General features: G+C 39.5%; 1 protein-coding gene across 1 annotated transcript; it reads right to left on the reverse strand.

Annotated features, from left to right (window-relative positions):
• Positions 1-1,312: 1,312 nt before the first annotated feature.
• PSMA5 (proteasome 20S subunit alpha 5) lies at positions 1,313-26,311 on the reverse strand. Its single transcript, XM_059900820.1, has 9 exons — positions 26,180-26,311; positions 21,960-22,026; positions 14,935-15,061; positions 12,626-12,693; positions 11,573-11,680; positions 11,373-11,431; positions 9,129-9,231; positions 7,810-7,896; positions 1,313-1,561 (listed from the first exon to the last, which is right to left on the reverse strand). The coding sequence occupies exons 1-9, from the start codon at positions 26,206-26,208 to the stop codon at positions 1,484-1,486; spliced, it is 726 nt and encodes a 241-aa protein (XP_059756803.1). The 5' UTR covers positions 26,209-26,311; the 3' UTR covers positions 1,313-1,483.
• Between the last annotated feature and the right edge of the window lie 865 nt (positions 26,312-27,176).

Raw genomic sequence — 27,176 nt, forward strand, 5'->3', positions numbered from 1 at the left:
TATCTACTTCATATGGCCATTCCTTTTAATAGATATTGGAGTATAATTGCTTCACAATACTGTTAGTTGCTGTTGCACAACAAAACAAATCTGCCATATGCATACACATGTCCCCACATCCCCTCCCTCTTGAGCCTCCCTCCCATCCTCCCTAGCCCACCCCTCTAGGTCATCGCAAAGCACCGAGCCGATCTCCCTGTGCTATGCTGCTGCTTCCCACCAGCCAACTATTTTACATTAGGTAGTAGATGTGTCGATGCTACTCTCACTTTGCCCCAGCTTTGCCCTCCCACCCCATGTCATCAAGTCCATTCTCTATGCCTACCTCTTTATTCCTGCCCTGCAACTAGGTTCATCAGTGCCATTTTTTTTTTAGATTCCATATATATGCGTTAGCATACGGTATTTTTCTCTTTCTGACTTACTTCACTCTGTATGACAGACTCTAGGTCCATCCACCTCACTACAAATAACTCAATTTCGTTTCTTTTTATGGCTGAGTAATATTCCATTATGTTTATGTGCCACATCTTTATCCATTCATCTGTCGATGGACACTTAAGTTGCTTCCATGTCCTGGCTATTGTAAATAGCGCTGCAATGAATATTGTGGTACATGTCTCTTTCTTAATTATGGTTTTCTCAGGGTATGTGCCCAGTAGTGGGATTGCTGGGTCCATGTGGCCATTTTTGAGGCTCCAATAGATTGATTCTTTAAATCATCTCAACCAGTCATATGCTGGCAGCTCTAATGGGGGAAGTTCATAGTATATTCCAAAGTCTAATGTAAACTACTTCTGAATTACCCAGTTCTCTCTTACTGATTTGTAATTGATTGCCAGCGAGGCCAAGATCATGAATTTGATTCTTTTATAGTCCTTGACTTCATAAAAAAAAAGAAAATCTCATTCCAAATTGTCTCTTAAGGCACAAGAAATAGTACAACATTGTAGCTGGCTTATTCCAACCCATCAGTTTTGGGAAGGGCCTCAAAACATGTTCTTTTGATGGTCAATTAATAGCATCTCCTTCATATAAGGAAAGCAGCAAAAATAACTATTTACTCAAGAAAAACTACAGAACTGAAGTTTACAGTGGTATTAGTACCTATAACACATGAGGAGGAGTTGGACTAGTTGGGAGTTCATCTGTCAACACCAAGGAATTCATAATATAGTTGATTCTGTTGTACAGAGCCACTAAAACAATTTTAGAATAGATACTGATAGGATAGGGATATTAATACCACTATCCTTTTTGCCCCCAACACAAGTATTTTATATACAAGACTGCATTAGAAGAGAATAGTCTATTAACAAATATTCAAAATTTTTCTTTATTTCAGAACTGCCTTTATGTACAGACATCATAAAAAAATGCACATACACTGGAGATTTTCCAAGGAATTGGAGCTGGAAATAAAAGTTACGGGCAACTAGGAGAATTGAAACTGTCCCCAAGAAATTCTAAGGATCAAGCTTCCTTAAATGTCCTTGATAACCTCTTCAAGTTCTTCCTTTGTGAACATGTGGAAATTCTGGCCAGGCTGCACTGTGGCTAGCTAGAAAGAAAACAGAGAAGGGTTAGTAAGCTCGGCTCGATCACCCTGCTTATAGCCCCAGCACAGTCAGGAGAAGTTGTTGGTGATGCAGCTGTTCATTAGGAACTAAGGGATCTGCTGTCCCAGGGATATCCTTTCCAGCAGCAGGTTCCTAAAATAGCTGTCTGACTCCAAAATAAAAATCTTCTTGACCAAATTTTCTATTTTGAGGTTAACCCACCACATAATAGTTAACCAAATGCCTGGCATCACTGTCACTTCTTGAGGTTACTTCAACAAGGATCACAAAAGAAGCAGCAAATTGGGGTCAGTAGTTTTTTCTGTTAAAGATTCCTTTAGAAATATATTAAAAGCATATTCACACACTTGCAAGTCGAGCTTGTGTATGTGACCTTGGTATACTTGCCCACTCTGCGCCTCAATTTCCATCAGTAAAATGGGGATAAAAGCACCTAACTCATAGGGTAGTTGTGAGGATTAAATGTGTCAATCCATGTAAAGTGCTTAGAACAGTGTCTAGAACACTGTAATAAGCACCACATAATTAACTATTATTGTTGGGTATTATTTTCTCTAAAACTGCCCATATGGTAACTTAACAAGAAAAACATTTGTTTTGTTTTTAAAAGGACTGGCCATGAAAAGATCCCATTAACACTGACCATAGGAAATCAGTTGCGACTAAAGATATTAGTAATAACCAGCAGTCCAGATTATAATGTATTTGAGCAATAAAAGACTAGGGTCAGAAGATGGTTAGTTTCAAATTTAGCCAAACCACCGGGTTTTCCATCATCTCTGCTGACAACATAGTCCCATGTTTTAGGGTAATACTGAGGAATAGGTGCCACTTCACTTTTGCCTTTAGCTTTTGTGTTTAATTTGTTTGAAATGTCATTTCCTTATATTACCTTTTTTTAACTTTAAAATTAAACATAGTAGGGCATTTTTTGAGTAATATTCACTACTGATATTTAGTGTAATTTGAAAACTGCCAAAATTAGCATAGCCCAGTTACATGATGTTTATTATTCTCTGCCTCAACTACAGGTAAAATTTAGAAGAAGACTACTACTGCACATCTTAAAACACCTGAAGATCTGGTCTGGGGACAGACTAAAAAAAATGTTCTCTCAAAGCCTGCAGTCTCCACTAGATTCTCCTAAAAGATCTATCCAATTATACGAAATATCAGAAGAGTCCCAAACATATTTGTAAAATATATGTTAAATAATTTAGTGATGTCCATATAGACCATGAGTTCTATTCCAAGGAAATTAAAATATATAAATGCTTTTCTTAAGGACATGAGGACAGAGAGATACAAAGTCAATAAACCAGAGAAGAGTGAGAGCCTACAGAGTTTTTTGTCAAGTCACCCATGGCTCACAAGCTAGTCCTCCCAAACCATTACAGGGGCTAAAAACCAGAAACTGGGCAACTCTGAATTAGACCAGTCCTATAGAACCAGGCTGCAAATCAATACTAACAGGACTTAAACCAAATACTGCCTTCAGGAAGGTACCCATCACTAGATGAGTAAAAATAACTCCTTGCATTTACTTACATAATTAATATGAAAGCTACTTTTCTATTTATCTCATTTTACTTTCTTTTTTTAAAAATACATGTATTTATTTATTTATTTATTATTATTTTTTTGGCTGTGTTGGGTCTTCCTTGCTGCACGCGGGCTTTCTCTAGTTACGGTGAGCGGGGGCTACTCTTCGTTGCGGTGAGCGGGCTTCTCATTGAGGTGGCATCTCTTGTTGCGGAGCACAGGCTCTAGGCGCATGGGCTTCAGTAGTTGTGGCACTCAGGCTCAGTAGTTGTGGCTTGCAGGCTCTAGAGCACAGGCTCAGTAGTTGTGGCGCACAGGCTTAGTTGCTCCGTGGCATGCGGGATCTTCCTGGACCAGGGATCTAGCCCACGTCCCCTGCATTGGCAGGCGGATTCTTAACCACTGCGCCACCAGGGAAGTCCTCACTTTACTTTCAAAAAACCTCTGTGAGGCAGGTAAAACAGATATTTTCTTTTATTGATTTGATCAGTAATTAATTGCTAAGCACCTGTGTAACTAGTTACAGTTGTACGAAGCAAAGAGATCCAAAGATGAAGAAAGTCTGTCTTATTTACTAAGAGCGCTAGATGCCAAATGCTTTTAATGTCAGGTAAGTGTTACAACAGAGCCAAGCATACATAAAGGCACAAAGGAGTAATCTAGGGGGGAGTCCAGGAAGGTTTCAAGGAGAAGCAATCTTTGAGTTGTGTCTTAAAGCACTACAAGAATGGGTCAGTCAAGGAGCAGAGGGCAGACTGAATATGCAAATGCATAAATGCACGAAGCAAGATGATGTATTTGCAAAACTGAAAGTAATTCTGAATGACTAGAGCAGAGGTTGCATATGTGATGAGATGAAATGGAGAGGTAGCAGGAGTTCAGAGCTCATAGAGATAGTGTATTAAAGTGGTAGAAAGTACAGGACCCCGAATCAGACCTGGTTTCAAACCTTGACCCCACCATTTACCAATGCTGTTACTTTGGGCAAGGTCTTACCTTCTCAAAGCCTCAGTTTCCTCCTCTGTGAAATGGAAGTAGGAATACCTATCTCATAAGGCTATTGTGAGGATTAAAAGATAATTGCATGTAAAATTAGCAAGGTACCTAACAGGTTAAACATATGCCTTAAGAAGTAGTGAATTACTGTGACATGAAAAGAAGTTTGGAATTTATCTTGCAGACAGTTAAGAGTCAGAAAAGACTTTTTAAAAGTGGAGGACAATTGAGCTTAGATATGCAATTTAGAAAATCCACTTCAGTAGCACAATGGCAGGGGAAATGGAATGAAAAGGAGGACAAGGCTACAGGCAGGAAGACTAGCTAGGAAATCTCAAAACATACAAGGCAGGAGAAAAATGAGGGCCTGAACAAGAGAAGGCCCTGGGAGTAGGCATGAAGAAGAGGCACTGATATGAGAGTTATTTAAGGAGGCAAAGACACAAATCGGTGAAGGCAAAGGGAGGTCAGAGTCTTCCAGGTTTCTGCTGTGAATGACAGGTTCACTGAAGGTGTCATCAACCAGAATTAGAAATAAGGGAAGAGGAAATGGTTTTCAGGAAAAATGATGAGTTTAGTTTTACAACTGTCAAAAATTTGAGGTGTCTGCTTCAGAAAAGGTCATATAAGAAGTCTTAAAAATGACCATGAAATCTGGTAAAGAGGAGTTATCTTAGCAAGGGGCAGTCTCAGGGAAATAATAACAGAAACCAATGGCAGTGATTGAGAAATAAATGAGAAGCGAGGCAGTGAAGACAATGAATACAGATTCATCGTCTAGCAATTAAAGGTTAAAAAAGACGATGAATGGAATAGCAATAAAATGTAACGAACTCCTGCATTTCAAAATTATTAAGTGAAAGAAGTGAGACACAAAAAGAATACACACTGTAAGATCCATTTATAAGAAATTCTAGAACATGCAAAACAAATCTATAGTGACACAAAGCAGATCAGTGGGAAGGAAGCGACTAAAAAGGGGCATGAGGGAACTTTTGGGGACGACAGAAACGTTCTGTATCTTGTGGTTGCGGATACAAGGGTTATACCTTTGTCAAAATTCACTGAACTGTAAACTTAAAACAGGCTCACACTACAGTATGTACATTATGCCTCAACGAAGTTGATCTTTTAAAAAAAGGATACTAGGTAGAGAGAGGGGTTGACAAAGGTGGGTTTTGTTTTTTTGTTTCTCTAAAGAAAGATGCAACTTGGAAATTTTCCCTTTTTGAGGGGAAGTGGCTGTTGAGGAGAGGCTGGTGACGCAAGGGACAACTGGCGGAGCAGGGACCTCAAAGAGATAGAGGAGGATGGGCTCTAAAGCAGTGGCTCCCAAATGCCTGACCTTCTTAGACTGACCATCAGAGTCACCCAAGGAGATTTCAAAAATACAGATTTCTGATGGACAGCCAGGTTTGGAAACCATGAGTTAGAGCTTGGAAAAGTGGAAGTGCCCCCATTTTAAAGCGAAGAAAACTCTAGTCAGGGATTAATGATAGAGCATGGATGAGAAACACACCTGATGCTCTCTTCAAAGTAACACTGTAGTTGCACTGAAACTGAATGAGCTAAAAAATATCTTTGAAGTTTTAGTTGAACCAGGCAGGCCTTAGAACCTTCCCTGTGAAATCAAAAGAGCTACATGTGGGCTTCCCCGGTGGCGGAGTGGTTGAGAGTCCGCCTGCCAATGCAGGGGACACGGGTTCGAGTCCTGGTCTGGGAAGATCCCACATGCCACGGAGCAGCTGGGCCCGTGAGCCACAACTACTGAGCCTGCGCGTCGGGAGCCTGTGCTCCGCAATAGGAGAGGCCGTGGCAGTGGGAGGCCTGCGCATCGCGATGAAGAGTGGCCCCCACTTGCCGCAACTAGAGAAAGCCCTCGCACAGAAACTAAGACCCAACACAGCCATAAATAAATAAATAAAAAAAGAGCTACACGTGAATTACTCTGAGGTAGCAAGGAGATAGTCTTAGTGGAAATGCCAAGACCCTATCTCATTCAGTACCACAGAAAACAAAGCACAAAAGGAACTGACAAAATCCCTCCTAAGGGTCAATATGGGCTATCATTGCATTTTTTGTGCCTCATCATCTCAGAGACTGGCACGAAGGGGCATTTTCAAATCTTTGCTGAGAAGGTGAAAAAACAACTATTTATGAAGTAAGTTTTCCATTTCCATTCCATAACCCCCTCTCTCCATGACTGCTGAAGAAGCAAGCCAAACACCCCTCCCGCAGCCCCAACCTCTCTCCAACTCTTCTCGCACCTTCCCACCTTTAGGCCAGCCCCTTGTTCTGGCGCCCAATTTTGCCCCTTTCACTGCAGCCTACAGAACCAGGCTCTACTGGTGACAGATTGACAAATAATACTCTCCAGTACTCTCTCCATTCTTCTGCCCATAACCAGTCAATCCTCTGCCAGAGATTTATCCAAATATGCATTTTCTCAATCTATGCTGAGTATAGCTGAAAAGTATCCTGGTAAGTGCTGATTGGTTTAATTTCTGATTTGTGATTCCAGCCTCAGTTGGCCTTTAAAAATTTTTTAATTAAAATATAATATACATACATACCATGCCTCCAAGGGTAACCACTATCCTGACTTTTTACAACAACTTGTTTTGTGATTTCAGCTTCAGCTAGCATATTTTAATGTGACCCAGCAATCCTTTTACTTATCCCTGTCTTCCCTTTTCCCTATCCATAATGACTTTTCCAAATATTTCCCATTCTTCTTAATTTCACTGTTGCATTCACCCACCCTCGGCAGATGATCTAACAATCACCAGGGAAATATAACACCTCTCTCCCAATTCACCTCCAAACCTGCCTTAACTTTACTCATCATTACCTCCCATCCTCCTGTCTACTCTTAGGATCCTATATAAGGGCATACAGAATCTGGTCCACGTCTCTCCAGTGTCATCTCCCTATCTTATATACATCTCACACTCCAGCATTCAGATAAATCCCTCAAAGTTCCCTTTTACGCACAGTGTTATTTTACATGTCCTGTTCCCTCTTCCTGGAATACCATTCTCTTCCCTTCTCCAAACTTCACCTCTTCCAGTAAGCTTTCCTAATGCCCCAGTATAAGTTATATGTTCCTGTGTCAATCCATTCATATTGCTATTACAGAAGTATCAACCCAAGCTGTTATTATCTGTATGTCCTCTATACTACTTAATGGGAACTGGATTTTCTGTGTCTGTATCCCTGGCATCTACATAGTACCTGGCACATAATGGGTATTCAGTATAATGCTGAATCAATTCTACTTTTCAAAACCAACTCTTTCATTTGTACCATGCCTTCTCTCTGCTAGAACTCTTCCATCATTATCTAACTTCCACTTTTAATTCTTTTAACATTTTTCTATCCACTACTTGCTTCTCAGACTATAAAAGTATTTTCAAGTCTTTCCCCATCCTTAAAAAGACAAAAATCTTTTTCTTTAATGCTGCCTGCTGCTGACATTAATTACTTCTTGAGAAGGCAGCATATTCTTGTTTTGCACTTCATCACTCCCTTTTATTCTTTAACTCACCAAATTCTGGCTTCTGCCATTACCACATTACTAAAGTTGCTTATTCACAGGATAATAACTTCTTAAGAACTGAGCATACAAAAATGTTACTATCTTGATCTTCAGCAATGAGAGCTATGATATCTGAATAAAACAGAAAAATACCTCTATGTTAGTTGCATTCAGCTTCTCCTCCATTACTTGTTTGAGGATTATGAGTGAAGATTTGATGGCTTCTTTCAGTGTCATAGACTTGAAACAAAGAGGGTAAGAAGAGTAGCCATTAATTGCACATAATCCCTCCTTCCTTCAAAGATTTCCCCTATATCTCCCTGAAGAAATGATTTAGCAAATATCAATAAATCAAACATCTCAATAAGTACAGTGCATTATAAGTATCTCCAGAATTCAGGTAAATGGTAAATAAGTAGAGTACCTTTATTCAGAGAAAAAAAAAGTCTTATTTTGAACCAGAACAAAGTTACCAACTGTAATATGGTAAGTGATCTTTGAAGAGGAAAGAGTTACACTTCTCTAGTTATTGTCTTTTAATGTAGAAGCAAGATAATATTGATGATATCCTGTGAATAATAATTCCCAAATGATCTAGAAGGTAGCCCAATGATTTAGAAAATCTGCTCTTTTCTTACTCCATTTTGTACCTGATTTCCTGCACACGTAAGAGCAATACTAGGAGAGGCTGATGTAAGCAGGCATCCCTGTATGAACCACCTGAATGACAAGTAGGGCAGCCTTCAGCCACTACAATGAGTTACCCCAAACCAAGTCTTCCCATCACACAAAGATAAAAAGTACCAAATGCCCACTTGCTTGGAGAGCCAGACCAGGAAATATAAACTGCTAAGTAAAGCTATGAAGATAAAGGATAAACAAATTGTGGTACATCTATACCATGGTATACCACTCATCAATAAAAAGAAACTATTGAAATGTGCAAAAATACGAACGTATCTCAAAAACAGTATGTTGAACAAAAAAAGGCAGACGTGAAAATACAAACTGTATGATTCTATTCAAAAAAAGACCAGACAAAACTAATCTACAATGGTAAATGTGCCTGAAAGGGGGGAAGAGACTGAACAGAGAGGAGGCAAGCATTCTGGGGCAGGGTGATGGAAGTGTGCTATATATATATGCATCTATTTTAAATTACTTATTTATTTATTTATTTGGCCGTGCCGGGTCTTAGTTGTGGCATGTGGGCGGGATCTTTTAGCTGTGGCCTGTGGGATCTAGTTCCCTGACTACGGCTCAAACTGGGGCCCCCTGCATTGGGACCATGGAGTCTTAACCGCTGGACCACCAGGGAAGTCCCTATATTTTGTTTTAAGTGCTGGTTACAAGGGTGTATACAATTGTCAAAACTCATAGAACTGAACTCTTAGGTCTGTACATTTTATTGTATGTAAATTATACCCTGATTTAAAAAAAAGATAATAGAAGTCGTGAGAATGCTTGATTACCTTGTGGTAAACTTCTTGCAAGGAGCTCTGGGCACCCTCTGAAGCAGAGCCAATTGCTCGAGCATCACACTGTACAAAGGTTCCAGATGGGTCCATATGAAACCTGCAAAACCACCAAAAAGAAGAGGATTAAAATGCTTAAGAAGGGTGGCATTTTATGTAACAAATGTCTCACTAAAAAATATAAATGCTTGGCCCTGCAGCCAGGAAATACTGAGGCACAGATCCAAAAGATGTTCTATGGCTGGAGAAACCAGGATAAAGAAGTTGTGGTACATATATACAATGGAATATTACTCAGCCATAAAAAGGAATGAAATTGAGTCATTTGTTGAGACGTGGATGGATCTAGAGACTGTCATACAGAGTGAAGTAAGTCAAAAAGAGAAAAACAAATATCGTATATTAACGCATGTATGTGGAAACTAGAGAAATGGCACAGATGAGCCGGTTTGCAGGGCAGAAGTTGAGACACAGATGTAGAGAACAGACATATGGTCACCAAGGGGGGAAAACTGCGGTGGGGTGGGGATGGTGGTGTGCTGAATTGGGCGATTGGGATTGACATGTATACACTGATGTGTATAAAATTGATGACTAATAAGAACCTGCAGTATAAAAAACAAACAAAACAACTAATACTAAACTTTCATTGGGTTATTTGTATGGAAATATGTTAATATAAATGTTTCAGACATTACGTGAAATTTCTAAAAATCTTATATGTTCTGGTATAATGTTATAAGTCATAATTCTAGTTATTACTTTAAAATGTATATCTCAGAAATAACTAAATTTCCTTGTTAATTGCACTATTATGAACTTTCATCAAATCTTTAATTGTGGTCATTTTTAAGTCTTTTGTCATTTACACAGTTCTGGGTGTACTCTGATGCTTTTGCAAATATGTTCCTATAAAAGGGTTTCATCTTCAAGGAATTCATAGAAAAGACTCTGACAAGTACAGGTTTCTGGTAACTGTACTGCTGAACTGAATGAATAAGCATTTTCAGAACTCTAATGAAAAACTGATGAACTCATAAAAGTGCTAACAAAAGATCAAGATGAAAAAAAAAATTAATTACATGGGACTGAGTGAACTGATGAGGATGATTATAATTTTTGTGACTTTCTGTTTGAATTAAAAAAAAAAAATCCCACAAGGACTCAGAGGCAAAGAATATACAAATCAATTTTCACTGCAAAGTAAAGGATCTGTTACAGTGGAGGATTACTGGACTGAATGTCAATATTATGACATAGTATGAGTGTGTTTCATGTTTGGTAATTGCAATCATTATTGCTTTTGTTGTGGTCATCCATTTACAATGCTTGGTGTCAGTCTATTTATCTCTTGTAAAAATAAAATACAGTGTGTGTGTGTGAAAAAAAAAAAAAAAAAGATATGCCATCAAAGAAAAAGCATTCAGGAAACAGAAGTAAAGATTTAAATGATCCTGTCATTTTTTAAAGATAGTAGCCAACAATCAGTTTCTTACAGACACCAAAAAACAATTCTTAATTCAGCATGATAATTAATCATGCCTATTGGACCTAATGGTAATACTTTAAAGAAATTTTTTTAAGTCTTCAATAACTGGTGGGAAAGCTATGTTTATTAATAATCAAAGCTGCTTGGCCAGAAACTTATACAGCCTAAAGTCTGGGAATAAATGAAAAAAAAATGTAAATATCCTTTAAAAAAAAAGCCATTATACTGAAAGATGAAAAGATATTGAAAGACTGCACAAAATTATACAGAAAAAAAGAGTAAAAATAAACTATTATTTAAGCAACCCACTTCAAGGAAAAAGAAAAAGTGTTTAAGAAAACTAATAATAATTTCCTCAGGGATTTAGAAGAGAAGTATATATAAGAATACTTTATATAACAGTATATATAAATATGACACTTATGTATGCCTGTCTAAATACTATTTGAGGATAGGGATCAAATCAATATTCCAAAGCAAGGCTCTAAAACACATTTTGACTACAGCAACAAAGTTACTTCTAATTTCTTTCTACAAATAGCACTGGTTCCAATAGAGGAGTTCTTCATAAAATCCCCAAATTTGTTTTTGTGTAAGCAGCATAGAATCAATGAACTTTATAGAATTAGAAGCCCTTCATTTTTACAACTCTACAATAATCTTCTCACTTGATTTAAACCACCAGTCCCATCCCAAATGTAAATAATTCTCCCAAAAAGGAAGCAGGAAAAAAATGGCCAAATGGTACTTACAGCTGGGGTCCTTTTTCATCAACTCCTCCAAATAACAGTGCTACTCCAAAGGGACGAGACTAGAACCAAAAAGCAGGAGGTATTAAGATAAATAGCTACAAAGTAGGGGGGCGAGAAGAGATGGTAAAGACATGTTCCGAGGACAAATGTCTTCAGTTCCACAGGACAGCAAGAAAGCTTGGCACAAGCATCAAACTCACCATGGCACCTGGATCTGCATCTTCCTCTCCAAACTGTAGAGCCAGATTTGACACAGCCTGAGTCACACTCTCCACTGTCATGGTCTCATTGTAGGTGAACCAGTGGTTCTAAAAGAAGAGCAAAGCATGGTCTACCTTTCGTAAGAATGGCATTAAAAGTAGCCCACCATCTCACTACACACATCCCTTTGACTGTGGTTAAAAACTGAATGCTCAAGCTCTGGTGTGTTTTCCTTAACACTAAACTCAAATGCTCGGGACTGCGTGAGAGGAAGAGAAATAGCTCTGGAAATAAAGTTACACCAAAAGGACTCTAAGCAATGACGACTTTTCAAGGGAGAGGATTGCTCCCTTGAAAAACAGAGTTAACCCTTCAGAGCACCAAATCTAGTCTTTTCACAAAGTGAAAGCTAATAGCTGAGTGCCGCTTTCCCTCAAAGGCCCTATCTTATCATTCTGTTGGAGTTTAAATTAAATGACTTATTCTTACATAAGTACTGACAGCAAACCTGCAAATAAGCACAAAAAAAAATGTTTACCAATCAGATATTTTTTTCCTACCAGTCTACTACTCTGCAGGCAGCAGGAGCTCAGTTAAAAAAAAAAAAAAAAAAAATCAGTATTCCTAACCAGCATTTATCACCTGGTACATATCATTACTCACTACAGGAGAGCTGTCATTTGCAAGCCTAGCTGCAAAGGCAGTTGGGGTGAGGATTCCGTTAGCTATTTCTACCTCTTGCTATGGTGCTCCCATAGAAAGTCAGTTAGGGAACAGAATGCAGTGCAACGCTTGCTTTATATAAGGCAAGTCAAAAAGAAGCAAGAGACTGTCAGCACTATTTATTACCAGGGCTCCCTTAAAGCTGCAATGGTTGGATGGCTAGACTCCAAGCCTCAGAAAGTTGTAACTAGGGATTCTACCCAAAATCACTCCCAAGAGCTACATCTGATATTAACACAGATACCTGCAGTACAGCCCAGGCAGTTATATCATCACTAAACAAGGAACACAAGCATCATGGTAAAAAGGAGAGGTGATGCTAATTTTACCTGTGTCTCCACTCTGGCTTTATCAATTAAAGTCTTAGCATCAGCAATTAGCCCACTCATGGCACAACCTGCAATGTAAAAGCAACAGTGACCCGGTAGCCAAATCCTTGTAGAACTCTTTCATCCACTCAGGAAATACTGAAATTCTGCAGTGAAACCATGACAGCCATTCAGCAATCCCATAGCAATATACCCTAAGAGATTAGATGGGAAATCGTCTGCACTGAACACAAGTATAATTATATCACTAACAAATAAAAACCATTCATAATGACAGAGAAGTCCAGCTATTAAGGTAGGAGACAGAGAAGAGCAGCTAATCAAACATGAATTTCCACACGTTACATCCTCAAGCATTCCTTCAGCACTCTTTTGTAGCCCGTGATGCACCTTCAAACTAAGCAAGCACTAACAGTCCAATAGGAGAAACAAGGGAAAAAAATAACTATCTCACTATGAGCTACAATGGAAGACCCTAGAAGAAAATCAAGTCTTTTCACTTCCTGACCAAACACAAACTAGTTATATGAGTGATGGCCCAAGATGCCAAGATTATGGCTGTGACTTTACACGTCATGACTCAAATCTAAATTTCCAGCCTGGGTCTCACTCCCACATTTCAGACCTATAAAGCCAAATGACTCCCTTAATATATCTACTTGGATAGACCACAGACTCATTTCCCTTCTAGGTTCCATCTTTTTCCCTGGCCCTCACAACCAACTGAATCCCAAATTCTATCAATCGCTGTCTGATTAGCCTGTCTGGCATTAGTCCTCACCTCTCCGTTTTCTGGCCACTACCTTGGTTAAGCCTTCATCATCTCTTTATTTGGACTATTAAAAAAATTTCAGACCTGGTCTCCCTGCCTCCAGTCTCAGTCCCCTTCACTCTACCTTCAACACTACTATCAGAATGGTCTTTCTCAAATCCTAATCTGATCATATTTCCTCAGTGCTTAAAACCTTGGCCATTAATGCAAAAGGATCAAGTTCAAGCTCTTTAGTGTGGTAAACAGGACTTCCACTGTTTGATCCCAGACTCGTTTCTTGCCACATTCCACCTGCCAGTCATGCCAAACTGTGTGTGCCAGGGTATTTTATATTTTACACCACCACAGCTTTGCTCTTTTCTATTCCCTCCAACCAGAAAGCTCTCCCCTGCTACACTCAGACACTTATTCACTTGGTAAACACTTCCTTATCTTTTAGAATTCAGTTCAGTTCAAGCATCACCTTTATGGAATCCTTTTCTAAAAGCCTTACTACCACTGGCCCCAGGGAAAACTAATTGTTTCCTCCGTTGTACCCCTACTAAGCATACACTACAGCCTTTCTTAATACCTACTTCACTTAACTGCATTGACTTATTTACATATCTACTTCTGTGATTAAACTGTATGCTCCTGGAACACAAGCGGACTATGTCTCATTCCTTTGTGCGCCTCTGGTGTCTAGCACAAAGTCTGGCACATAAGAGGTTCTCAATTTGTTGAATGAAGTGACACTGACCTACCTCCAAAAGGTAGATGGCTTCAGATAAAGTAGATACAATGTTCTAATCTTAAAAGACTAACTCTCAGTTTCTATATCTATGAAAGAGATAATGTTAAGCTCCCTGCAACACTATGGCATTTGATTCTGACGCCTTCAAGCAATTAATTATTTTACCGATGTTTCAGTAATTAGATGACTAGATAGGTTAAGTAAATGTGGGCAGTCAAATAAAATGCCATGCTATAAATAAGTAGAACTACTCATCATGCTACAATGATGCCAGAAGCCACGGCAGGGGAATTTAACAGAGACCCAAAAAAGGGAGGAAGGGAAGGCAACGGGAGATAGATTGAAATGATAAATCTGAAAACAGAGGAAGAGTACTGATCTGGGTCAAAGTCTATCATCCTTATACTCGCTGCACCTTAGCCACTCTGAAGATCTTTAAGAATTTCTCTTTCCTTAGTGGACACCCCTACCTTCCCACACAATCCTCTGCTCCAGGTGGGCTCCTAATGTTATGCATCAATGAAGACCCAGCCATCATAGGGAGCTGGCCTATGATTCAACCTTCACATATTTCAATAACCATCACATTTGCCAAGTATAAATTTGAGGGAGAAAGGAACGTCTGGGAGTAGGTGAATCCTATAACTGCTTTCTACTACCTATATTATGCACAATGGCCTACTACCTGGAAAATGATAACTAACAAGGGATAAGATGTTCACCTAATGAACCTCTCTTGAAACATCAAAGAAGACTGATTAACCCAGGCAAGATCCTACAGAACAGCCTTCTCCTACTCCTTACCTATGTGAGCATCAATCTCTACAATTTTCTCAATGCTGCTGGGCTCCATGAGTGGAGAGGTAATTCTCTTCTCCACAGCTAGGCACACACCCTCTGATGTCTGGATCCCAATGGCTGTAGAACCAAGCTAAAGAGAAACAGGTTATGGTTATCATATAGAAGTCAAAGAACAGTCTCACATACTCACCAGGAATCTCTCTGTATATCTTCACATGATAGAAGCTTCAATCAGCCATATCTAGTACACAGAGAAAATAAGGAGCACCCTAATAATGTACTATTCCTGTCAATGGCAAGAGCACCGATTTACAGAATTTTGTGCTTCTAAAGGGGAAGTTCAATAAGGTCTTGAAAATGTCCGGAAAATGATCAACTCTAATGCCAGTTTTTTGGAGAGGGGCAGATTCTAAAGTTCTAAACATAGTGGGCAAGAAGTAATACAACTTTAATGTTTTTTCTGGACTTGGTATCTTTTTACCTCTGCTACCTTGATCTATCCCAAAAGGTGATATCCCTCAAATCTATGTGACCTCCAGAAAAGTAATTTACTTAAAAAAAAGAAAAAGAAAGAAAAAAGAAAAGAAAAGAAACACCACCAACAACATAAAAATATCTTTCAAGGTCACTAGCAGTCTACCATATAGCTTGATTTCATCTCTCCATCTCCATGCCACCATCCTAGTTACCCACCCCTCTTTGTCTCAGTTTCCTTATCTACAAAAGGGGGATAATAATAACAATACCTACACATCAAGAGGGGTAAACACACATACATAAAATGCTTAAAATGGTAACTTGCACATAATAAACAAGCAACAAATGTTAGCTATTTTTTTATATGCCAAGATTACTTCAACAGCCTCCTACTTAGTCTCCCTATCTTTAATCTCTCTCTCCCAAAGTATCTTTCATGTTATGGCCTGACTGATACAATAAAATGCTATTTTCATTATACTTCTCCTTCTCTAAAGAACTAATATCTCTCTATACTGCCTGTAACATAAAATCCAAGTAAGCTTCCAGAGTCCTCAAAACCTAATCCTACTTTACACTTCCAACTTTATTATTTATCATTCTCCAGCTATACCCTCAGGTATAGCCAAATCCATTTTCTCATGCCATATTATCCGCTACCCTTGCACTTCTGCCCATGCCGTCACACCTGGACTACGCTCCTCCCTTTGCCTATCCAAATTCCACCCATCATTCATAAAGCCTTCCATGACTATACGTGCTCTCTCCTGTAAATAATCACTATATTTACTTACAGTAAATGACTATATTTACTTAGTTCTACAAAGCAATGACTATCAGTGTGAGCATCAGATTCCTGGAGTCTGTTATTGCAAAGTATTCCAAAGAATTTCATAAATCATTGTGCATAACATGCTTAAAACGCATGCAGACTGAATGATCATGTCTCATACATATATGTATTATTTTTCAAATGTGTAAAGTTGTGACTTTATTTAGAAGTGTTATTAAATATATATACCTGCTTTTCACTGTATATTTTCTTAATGGTACATGCATAACTACAGGAGATAAAATGTCAAAGAATTTTATGTAAAAAATGAGTGCTCTTACTTCTAAGTAAAGGTGTAGACTGAATACATACATTAGCTCTACTCCTTCTCCAAGCCTGAGAACAGGAGATTAAAAGGCTTAAGCAGGGACTGGATAAATCCACTAGGACAAAGAGAATGGACAAAGACACAGACACAAAATTTTAAAGAAAGAAGATGGGTTAGTGATTACTTACTTAGCAAACCCGAGAAATCCAAATCCTAACCCAGCAGTAAAGAAAGTCAAGCAACAACCTGATTTCTATCATAGGACCCCCCAAAAAGGGAATGGTGGCAACAAGGACCTCTGGAAATAGAAACGTAACAGCTAAAAATTATAAAATTAGTTCAACGTTTGCTTAAGAGACAGATTTCCAGATCTTTTACCCTACGTTGTAAAGCTAGATGATGGCCCCCACTCCCACTCCTGTAGAAGACTCTGGAGAGAGTAAAACAGAGGGTCTCTAGACTGGGGGATGCCACCATCGAAGGCAGAGTACTACAGGAAAACAGGGGAATTAAGTAAAAATTGACAAGTTTAATGTTGAGAACCCCAGCCTTCTTTCCCTGCTCAGCTCTCAGAAGAGAGCAGGCAGAAGCACCTTCCAGGCATGAAATGAGAAGAGGCAGTTTTCTCTAGAGCAGTAGTTTTCAAATTTTCTGACCCAAATCTACATTAAGAAATATACTTTATATCATGACCAAAATACACAAACAGATACAAAGAAATAAATATAATAGAAACAAAGTTTCATGAAGAAAAGAAAACACTCACCAATACTATGAGCAAGGCATTCTGAGATCTACTGCTCCAGTCTACGTAAAAAAGAAATGCTCCCATGACCTACTAAATTGATTCAGTGCCCACTAATGGGTCAAGATCTGCAGTTTAAAAATATATATATCTAAAGAATCTAGCTTGTTCAAGGGGAAAAAGAAATCTGGCGAAAAAAATTTTTTTTAGTCCTTGAAAAAGGTATTTCATCCATAAAACAAGAACAGGACACTAATAAGAAAAAGGAAAAAAACAAAAATGCTTGGAAATTAAAAATAGTCTCTTATGAAATCATTGGAGAACGGGTTCTACCAAATTGAAGGAATACATCAAAAAAGAAAATGGGGCTTCCCTGGTGGCGCAGTGGTTGAGAATCTGCCTGCCAATGCAGGGGACACGGGTTCGAGCCCTGCTCTGGGAAGATCCCACATGCCGCGGAGCAACTAGGCCCGTGAGCCACAATTACTGAGCCTGCGCGTCTGGAGCCTGTGCTCCGCAACAAGAGAGGCCACGATGGTGAGAGGCCCGCGCACCGCGATGAAGAGTGGCCCCTGCCTGCCACAACTAGAGAAAGCCCTTGCACAGAAACAAAGACCCAACACAGCCATAAATAAATAAATAAATAAATAAATAAAATTTAAAAAAAAAAGAAAATGACTTGTGATCTAACGCAAGAGGGAGTTAAAGAGAGTTCCTAGGATGATGATGATAGAAGATGCTAAGTATACAGCTGTGCAGCAGGCCCAGAGAACCAGTCCAGATTAGAGCTGGTCAAAAGCTCAGAGATTTCTTTAAGAATCTTTTACAGGATACTTAATGTGCCTGAGTGTTTTGAGAGGATATACATAACTTGGAGAGACCCTGGGGATGAATTATTGATATTGACATACTAAATTAGGCAAATTTTTTAAAGAGAATTATAAACTCCCAGGAAAACCATATTGTGCAGAAACAGAAAACCAGCTCAGGTATGAAAAGCATTTACGTAGTCTTACCAATAGAAATGTTGACTAATGATCTAACAAAATTATGATAGATATGATATACATTGAGAGGGTTGCCCTATCTCTAGCCCAGTAGGAAACTGTATATCTGTGTGTCACTGGGGGCAGATATCTTCATCCTTCATAATGAAAAGTCTGTGGATAATACCTAGGTGAAAAAAATGTAAGTCTGTGTTCCTATCTTAAAGATACGGAAGTAAATGCCAAGAAAATTAGCTAAAAGACTTTAAAATGTTGCATCTGAGAAGCTGAAGATAAAGAGGGGCAGGCTCAGGGATTTCTGCTTTTGTTACAAGGTTTATGAAACTATTTTACCTTCTGGCTAAAACTACATGCACGTATGCCTTAAAAATACAGTTGACCCTTGAAAAATACAAGTTTGAACTACGCAGGTCCACTTACATGTGGATTTTTTTTTTTCAATAGTAAATACAACAGTACTGATCTGTGGTTGGTTGAATGGGTGAATGAGGAACCACAGATATGGAGGGCCAACTATATCAATAGATTACAGGGCAATTTTAGACTGCTTGGAGGGTCGGTGTCCTTAACCCTTGCCCTGTTCAAGGGTCAACTGTAAAATAAAAAAGTCAGAAACCATTGTCAGAGAATTTAATTTGGCACTTAGTTGTCCTCTAATTGTTTTATGTATAGTGTATTGATCTTGAATCTCCAACTGAACAGAGCAGAACAGAATTCATACCTACTTTTAAAAAAATTTTATTTATTTATTTATTTATTTTTAGCTGCATTGGGTCTTCGTTGCTGTGCGTGGGCTTTCTCTAGTTGCAACGAACGGGGGCTACTCTTCGTTGCAGTGCATGGGCTTCTCATTGGGGTGGCTTCTCTTGTTGTGGAGCATGGGCTCTAGGTGCATGGGCTTCAGTAGTTGTGGCATGTGGGCTTCGGTACTTGTGGCTCGCATGCTCTAGAGCGCAGGCTCAGTAGTTGTGGCTCGCGGGCTTAGTTGCTCTGCGGCATGTGGGATCTTCCCGGACCAAGGCTCGAACCCGTGTCCCCTGCATTGGCAGGCGGATTCTTAACCACTGCGCCACCAGGGAAGTCCCCGTACCTACCTTAAAATTTTATCTAGCAGAGTTATTCTCAACCGGGAGCCATTTTACCCCCTAGGGGACAATTGACAAAGTCTGGAGACATGTCTGGCTGTCACAACTGGAGGAGTGAGTGCTACTGACATCTAATGGATAGAGGCCAGGGATGCTGCTAAACAGCCTACAATGCACAGGTCTGTCCCCCACAACAAAGAATTATCCGTTCTAAAATGTCAATAGTCCCTATAATTATTTTGTGGAGGAAGTTCTCATAGCACAAGGAAAAATTTTCAACTTGTTCAATTTGGCCTCCAACTTAAATAGCTTTCTAGGACTTCCCTGGAGGCGCAGTGGTTAAGAATCCGCCTGTCAGTGCAGGGGACACGGGTTCGAGCCCTGGTCCGGGAAGATCCCACATGCTGTGGAGCAACTAAGCCCGTGTGCCACAACTACTGAGCCTGCACTCGAGAGCCCGCGAGCCACAACTACTGAGCCCACGTGCCACAACTACTGAAACCCGCGCACCTAGAGCCTGAGCACCGCAACGAAGAGTAGCCCCCGCTCGCCGCAACTAGGGAAAGCCCGCGCGCAGCAACGAACACCCAATGCAGTCAAAAATCAATCAATCAATCAATTAATTAATTAAAAAATAGATTTCTATGCTTCTACTCCAAAAAAGGGTCAATATTTTGAGGCAGGCTATTTTACAAAATATATCAAAATCAAGATAATTTTCTATTATACATTACATTTATCCCCAGACACTTCAATATTACAATTCTGACTAAACTCCACCTCCACCCCGGGTTGGGACTAGGGAGACGGAGAAGGGAAGAAAGGGAACATTTGAACTGACTATGTATTATTTATTTAATATAATTCACTAGCATAGTAACCAATGTCCAGATGCTCAAAATAATACAATAATTTTGACACTGTCACAGATTTCCATTTCTTCCCCCAAACCTACTCTAAAAGTCACTTTGCCCCCACCTCATCTGGCTATATCTCACCCATGCCATCCATACAGCACCTCTACGTGATAATTTCTATTTGTCGGCTATTTTTAGTCATTTCTCCAGCTCCTTTCATACTACTAAATCCTTAGAGTTATCAAATTGCTTTCACATTGGCTAAGTTGCCAAGACAACAACAAGGTTGTTTCAACACCCAAAAGTATGAATTTTTACACAGGTTAAGCAGCATACATTAATGGCACTACTCCATCCTAGCTCAAACTAGGGCTACAGAGATCAGATACCATCTCGTTAACTCTAAGCAATGTGGAAATTACTAGCACTAAGGGACTTAAGGGGAATCAAAAAAACTGAGAATTACTCTTGGCTTGCACATCTGGATAGAACTATTATCTTAGCTGAGGCTCAAAATAAATGCTACAGCTTGCAATTGTGATAATCTCAGACTTCACAGTAACATATGGTTTAAATATAGGGCACACATGATTAGAAATAGAAAATAGGCACTTTTTGTAGCTGGCCCATCGTTTTCTGCCCACTATCTACTACAATGTTTCCACCTTCACTTCTATGTCTTCAACTAAGAATCTTCTTTGCCCTTTCCAGATTCTCATATAACTATTTCCCCCAATATACTCTTTCTAGAAGAGGTAACTTAGAGGGAAACACAATAGTTCTCTTCAAATATGTGAGGAATTGTCTTATGGAAGAGGTTTAAACACCCTGTATGGTTCAAGGGCAAAACTAGGGCCAACTGAAGGAAACTTCAGGAAGCTAGACTTTCAATTCAATATAAGGATAAATTTCTAAACCATTATGAACTATTTCCAAACAGAATGAGCTATCTAGTGAGAAAATATTCTATCACTAGATCTATAAAAACAGAAGCTGTTTGGGGATGTAGAGGTGATTGAAACAGAGTGAAGAGTTTGACTAGATCAGTGATTCTCAACCCTTGCTAGACACTAAGAATCACTGAGGTAGTCCCTAAAAATACTGATGCCTGGACCTTATCCTAAACAACCTAATTTAGATCTAAAGCAGAATTTAGATTATCCATAATCCAACAAACAGAAGATCCCACATAACTAACTTTAAGTATAAATAGCTTACTTTCTAACTAATTTTTTGAATACTGGTTTGAACTATTCGATTTTGTTGTTAGATTACAGGACACATCTCTTATTCAGACCCAAAAATGTCTAGTACAAATTGACAAATTTACCAACAAGAATACAGGTGATCAGTTAAATGATTTGTTCAAGATGATAAAATATCTCCCAGGTGCTAACTCAGGAATTCTATACCCCTTTCTTTATAGCCAAGAAGATTATATACACAAACATGTCCTTCCAACCCCACTAAGAAAAAGCTACTTACATAACTAAGAAGCAGTTATTTGATTAAAAAGTTCCAAAGTAGTTGTTAGGAATGGGATTGAAATTGTTATACAAATGGTTAATTGTGCCCAACACTGTAAATCAACTATACTTCAAAAAAAAAAAAAAATTAAAAAGGTTAACTGTGGTTGATTAAAGGGAGATAAAGAACATTTTCTAAAGGAACAGCTAAAACACATTTACTCCAAATGTTCTGCCAGCAAAGTACTAAGTTGCCATGAAATTTCAAAAACTACCCCACTTATACTATACCTTGATAGCCTCAATGGCATATTCCACTTGAAATAATCTTCCTTCAGGAGAAAAAGTATTCACACCCCTATAATTAAAAAAAAAAAAAAGGTATTAAAATTGTCAGAAAAAATAAGCATAGAGACACTAAAGTCAAGTTCCTTGACATCTAGCTCAGATGGCTACAAGATGTGCATACTATCTTTATGCTCCTTTACCCACAACAATCTGTAGCTATTTTTCGGTACATTAACAGTTTTTCAAGAGAATGGAACCTATACATAGAACACCTCTGCCCCACTCCCATAATATCTTCAAACTGATTAAATGAAAGCAGGTGACTTTCTGCCTCAATCCTGAATCAATTTGGAATCCCTTTGGTAAATTCATGCCCCCAAACTATCAGGCAATTCCTAAGAAAATGTGCATTTATCCTTATCCTCTTCCCATTACGTGAATTTGATGTTAATATCTTACTTTTTAGTAAAAGCCAGCCACAGGGACATTTCTCTATTTATTTGTATGAATTAGTATTGTTATCTGAACAACAGACTGAGATCTGTTGTAGTTCCTAAAGCCTAACCTAGTTAATTCACTCAATACATTATACATGCCAGACTGCTCTTCTCCCTTAAACAATCCCCAACCTTTCCTTGCTCATCTGTTAGAAATCCCTTTGGAGAAGAGGCAACACGGTCTTAGCTATAAAAGCTTTCAGCACACAATGGACACTTTAAGAATATTTGAACAAATGAATGAAAATAGTTGTGCTCCTTGGTTTATGGAGTCTGGAGTTTATAACATGTAAGATGATACAGAGCAGTGTTTTCAAATTTGTTTTATCAAAAACTCGTTTTTTTAAAAAGAAATATTTTACATATATATATATATCTCAAATATAAAACAGATAATAATACAAGTTGACATTTACTGAATATGTACTATATGCCTGGCACTGTTATAAACCTTTAAATGACAACACACTTAATTCTCAAAACAATCCCATGAAGCAGTATTCTAAAGCAGATACTATTTTACAGATGAGGAAGTTGAGACGCAAAGAGGTTGAGTAATTTGCCCAAAGTCACTCAGCATATAAGAGGCAGAACTGGAATGAGAATTTAGGTAATCTAAGACCAAGCTTTCAACTATCAGGAGTCAAAAGAGAATCTCACCATTCCAGCCTCCTATTTTCCCCAGAGGTACTATCCCTAATGTCATTTAAAAGGAAATTTAGGACTCTAAGAAACAGCTTTTAAAAATCACTGAGAGGAAAGTCCGAGGGCAGAAGACCTGGGATTAAATTCTAGTTCTGCCACTTACTAACTTTAATTCACTCAAATGAAAAAAAAAAAAAAACAAACTATCCTGCCTCTGTCATAATACAATCGGTATTGAATTGCGCAGATTATGAAAGCACTTTGTAAAGTGTAAAGTACTATGTGAATACGAATACAGTATTTTCACCCTAATTCAGGAATTTCATCCTGTTGAGGTATTGCTAAGTCTTCCCTAATGTGGGCTCTGCTCTTGGCCCTGTTTTCAAACTTTCTCCGGGTTATTTCATTTATGTCAAGCACTAACTACTTCCAAATCTCTATTACCAGTTTGACCTCTTTCCTGATTAATCTGAAAGCCTCCTGAGCATTTCCATTTGGATATCCCATTAGTACCAAACACTTGACATTTTCCAGTCTGAAATATCTTCTTAAATCCAGTCATCCTTGCAAAATCAGCTACATCTCCTGCCATTCCTACTTCATTTTTACTTTAAAACACCTCGCATCTCCCAGTTCCCCAAACTATAAAGTTCTGAATGATCTGACTAACTCCTCCCCTTTTCCCATAATTAACCATATGCCAAGTCATATCAATTCAAATCAGTCCCCCCCAGGCCCCCCACCCCCTGCCCCGCACAGTAGCTCAACACTCCCTTCCATTCTCAATGCCCTCATTACCTTTCACCTAAGTATTTTAATAGCCTCCTAACTGGTATTGATTCTCTTTCCTCTAATCCAGTCAATTAATCTCTATACAACACAATTATGATTATGTAACTTCTTAAAATGATAATTTATGCCACACAGATGCCTACAAAATAAGACCCAAACTCCTCAACCTCATATTAAAAACCATCCAGTATCTAGCACCATAGTGTTTTCCCAGATCTCCCCCCCATTCCCATATGTGTATCATATGTGCCAGCAGACTAGAATTTTTGCAAACACGAACTATGTATGCTTTCCCACTGCCCCTCCTTTGTTCATCCTATATTCTCTGCCTCAAAACTATTCACTCTCACTCTCCATATTTATTAAAACCTTACATCTAAGACTCAGTTTATTTATGTTTCTTTAAATTTATTTATTTATTTACTTAGGCTGCGCTGGGTCTTATTTGCAGCAAGTGGGATCTTCATTGCCGAGTGCGGGCTCTTAGTTGCGGCATGCATGTGAGATCTAGTTCCCTGACCAGGGATCGAACCCGGGGCCCCTGCATTCGGAGCGTGGAGTCTTAGCCACTGAACCACCAGGGAAGTCTCTAAGGCTCAGTTTAAATATCAGCTCCTTTTGAAGTTTTCCATAATACCCTAATATTGAATGCAATCTCTCTCATCAAACTCCCATAGTGTTGATTTGAGCTTCTCTAATGACATGAACACATTTCTGAATTATACTGTAGTTACTTTTGTAAATAGTTCTTTAAAAGACAGTCTCCCATATGAGAAAAAGGATCATATTGTTCACTGCCGTATGACAAGCATTCAAGTACCTTAGCTAAGTGAATAAAAAAGGACTGTTTTAGGCATTCTTTAGGAAGATACAAAAATGAGTAACACAAAGCAGTTAATAAACATGTTAAGTAAATGATCACAAAAACCTTAATAAAGGCTTTCTGATAAGAATAACAATTTCCATCATACACACCCCTTACTCAAAATTATATCACACAAAGCTGTTAATAAACATGTTAAGTAAATGATCACAAAAACCTTAATAAAGGCTTTCTGATAAGAATAACAATTTCCATCATACACACCCCTTACTCAAAATTATATCACACAAAGATGATTCTCTTCAATGCTCTGGAAGCTAAATATTGACTAACAAAGTCATTTTATAGGACAGTAGGAAAAAGAGTCAGTTTTTTCTTTTTTTTTTTTTTAAGGCGTCAGTTTTAAAACTTCACATACATCTTCTATGAGTCAGTAAAAGGATTTTTTTTCTTAAAGTGGTAGTTCTAACTGATAAAACTTTTGACAGGTTCAACATATACTTGACAAGAAATGCAGCTTCTCAAGCCATCTAGTACAAAGAAAACATCTGCCTTTCCTGGCTTTAAAATTTAAAAAAAACAATATCTATGTGAAACGTAACTGATCAAAACAGAAACTGAAAGTAAAAATGCCTACAGCATAAGTATGTACAATTTAATATTACTTAACATTTCCAAGCTCTAGAAGATTTTTTGTTTTATACAAATACAACAATCTCACAGCTTTGATTTCAAAAACAGATCTGGTCTTCAACACACATTTAAAGTAACTTGCTTTAAACTGTTTAAAAAGTCAGAAAAGCCTAGGTCTATTTGAATCAGCATGATGACAAAACTCTTGAGAACACTCTAAATTCCAGTTCCCATAAAATCAGACTCCATACACTATATCTGGGCAAAGCTGAGCCTTCCTTCGCTCTTCTGCAGAAACTATACATCACAGCACGTCCCATTACATCTCAATCAAAGGAATGGCTGCTCTATTCCCACAGCTAAGAAACGGAAAACGAGGTTGTCGTCCTACAAGGAAAAGGGAGCTGAAATGATCAAACCCATTAAGTGATCTCTAATTGCTTTTTCTTCCAGGCACACGTTTACATTTTTAAAAAGGCAGTCACTCTCAGCACAAATAGATGAAGGGGAGAGTGGGTGACTCCTGGCCTTTCCCAGGTTAAAGGTCGGAGTCCCGGCGCACCAGCCTTCTTTCCCCAAGCACAAAGCGGAGCTTCACGCTTCCGCACCGACTTAGGACCCAGCAGTGACTCAGCGGTAGGACAAGTGTGGCCGACAGGCGCAACTCTAACCTGGGGAATCACAGCGGGCGGCTGGGGAAGGCGAGAGATCCCCGGGCCGGGCCAGACTCGGGATCCTGGGGCGCCCCCATGACACGGCAGAACCCAGGCCCAGACCGGGCCCCGGGCCCGCCGACCCGTAACTCCCACCCCATTTCCCCCAGCCACACAGACCTGTCGTACTCAGACCGGGTGAGAAACATGGTAAGGGCAGGAGAAAGCAGCAGCGGCCACTCGGGGATTCTGAGGGCCAAGACGAGTCCACCTGCACCCAACTCACCCACACCGCCACACAGCCAAGTCTCCGTTACCAACTGCGCGTGCGCTCGCAACCCCTTCAGCCCGCCCTCCTATACCTGCCTTCTATTGGTTGGTCGGAGTTCCCGCCGAGGTGACTGGGCCAACGCGCTTCCCCCGCCCAGCCTCGGTAGTTCCAGAGAGGGCGGGACAAAGGTCGTTTTTCCGCTTTTAATCGCTGGTGGTTGCTAGGGGCGCTCGGAACGGAAGGTGTGTGGTGAGAGTTCACGTTTTAGAGACGTTGTGAAGCCATCCCAAGATTGGCAACTGGGGAACTTGTATGGAGAGTCGGTCTGTCTGAACCCTGGTTTGATAGGTCCCTCGCCGACTCCCGCAATCCCCGCCAGAGCACGTTGGTCCCAGTCTCTCCTCGCTCTCCACCTGCCCGGCCTTTGGCGGGACTCCCCGCTTTTCCGGCTCCGGCGCGGACTTCCTCCAGGTGCTGTGTGACGGCCTCCAGGACTCGACTTGGGAGGTGATGAGGTGCGCTCCGGTGCGTCTGAGCGGGCGCCGGGGGCGAGTCCAGTCGCTTCAGCACACCCCTCCCGTGGCTCGTTGGTTGAGAAAAGTTGGTGAGTTCTAGTCCGTAGGAAAGTCTTCAAGTTTCCGCACGGTCAAGGTAATATTACTAGCATTTCCTTCCATTCCTGCCCGCTGCCCCCAGTACAGGCTTTCGACCTGGTGACCCAGAGCTCTGGATGTGGGATTCAAATTGTTCACTGCTTTTTCTGTTATTCATGAATTAGCTGACGGTGCCGTCTTTTTTGTGCTTCATGCTTCCCTTCCCTAAGCGTAGAAGAGCAACTTCACAGCTTCATAGAAAGACTGTAAATGAATTATGTGTTCAAGAAAGATAGCCAGTTAGGAAGTCATT

This window comes from Balaenoptera ricei, chromosome 1 (genome assembly GCF_028023285.1).
Source record: "Balaenoptera ricei isolate mBalRic1 chromosome 1, mBalRic1.hap2, whole genome shotgun sequence".
Classification (NCBI taxonomy): Eukaryota; Metazoa; Chordata; class Mammalia; order Artiodactyla; family Balaenopteridae; genus Balaenoptera; species Balaenoptera ricei.

Excerpts from the sequence above, each read along its gene's own strand:
- PSMA5 (XM_059900820.1), bottom strand. The coding sequence starts at position 26,208 with ATGTTTCTCACCCGGTCTGAGTACGACAG. Across the intron at positions 7,897-9,128 it reads TGCAAGAAGTTTACCACAAG|TCTATGACACTGAAAGAAGC; the intron begins GTAATCAAGCAT and ends CTTTGTTTCAAG. Across the intron at positions 1,562-7,809 it reads TGAATGCAACTAACATAGAG|CTAGCCACAGTGCAGCCTGG; the intron begins GTATTTTTCTGT and ends TTTTCTTTCTAG.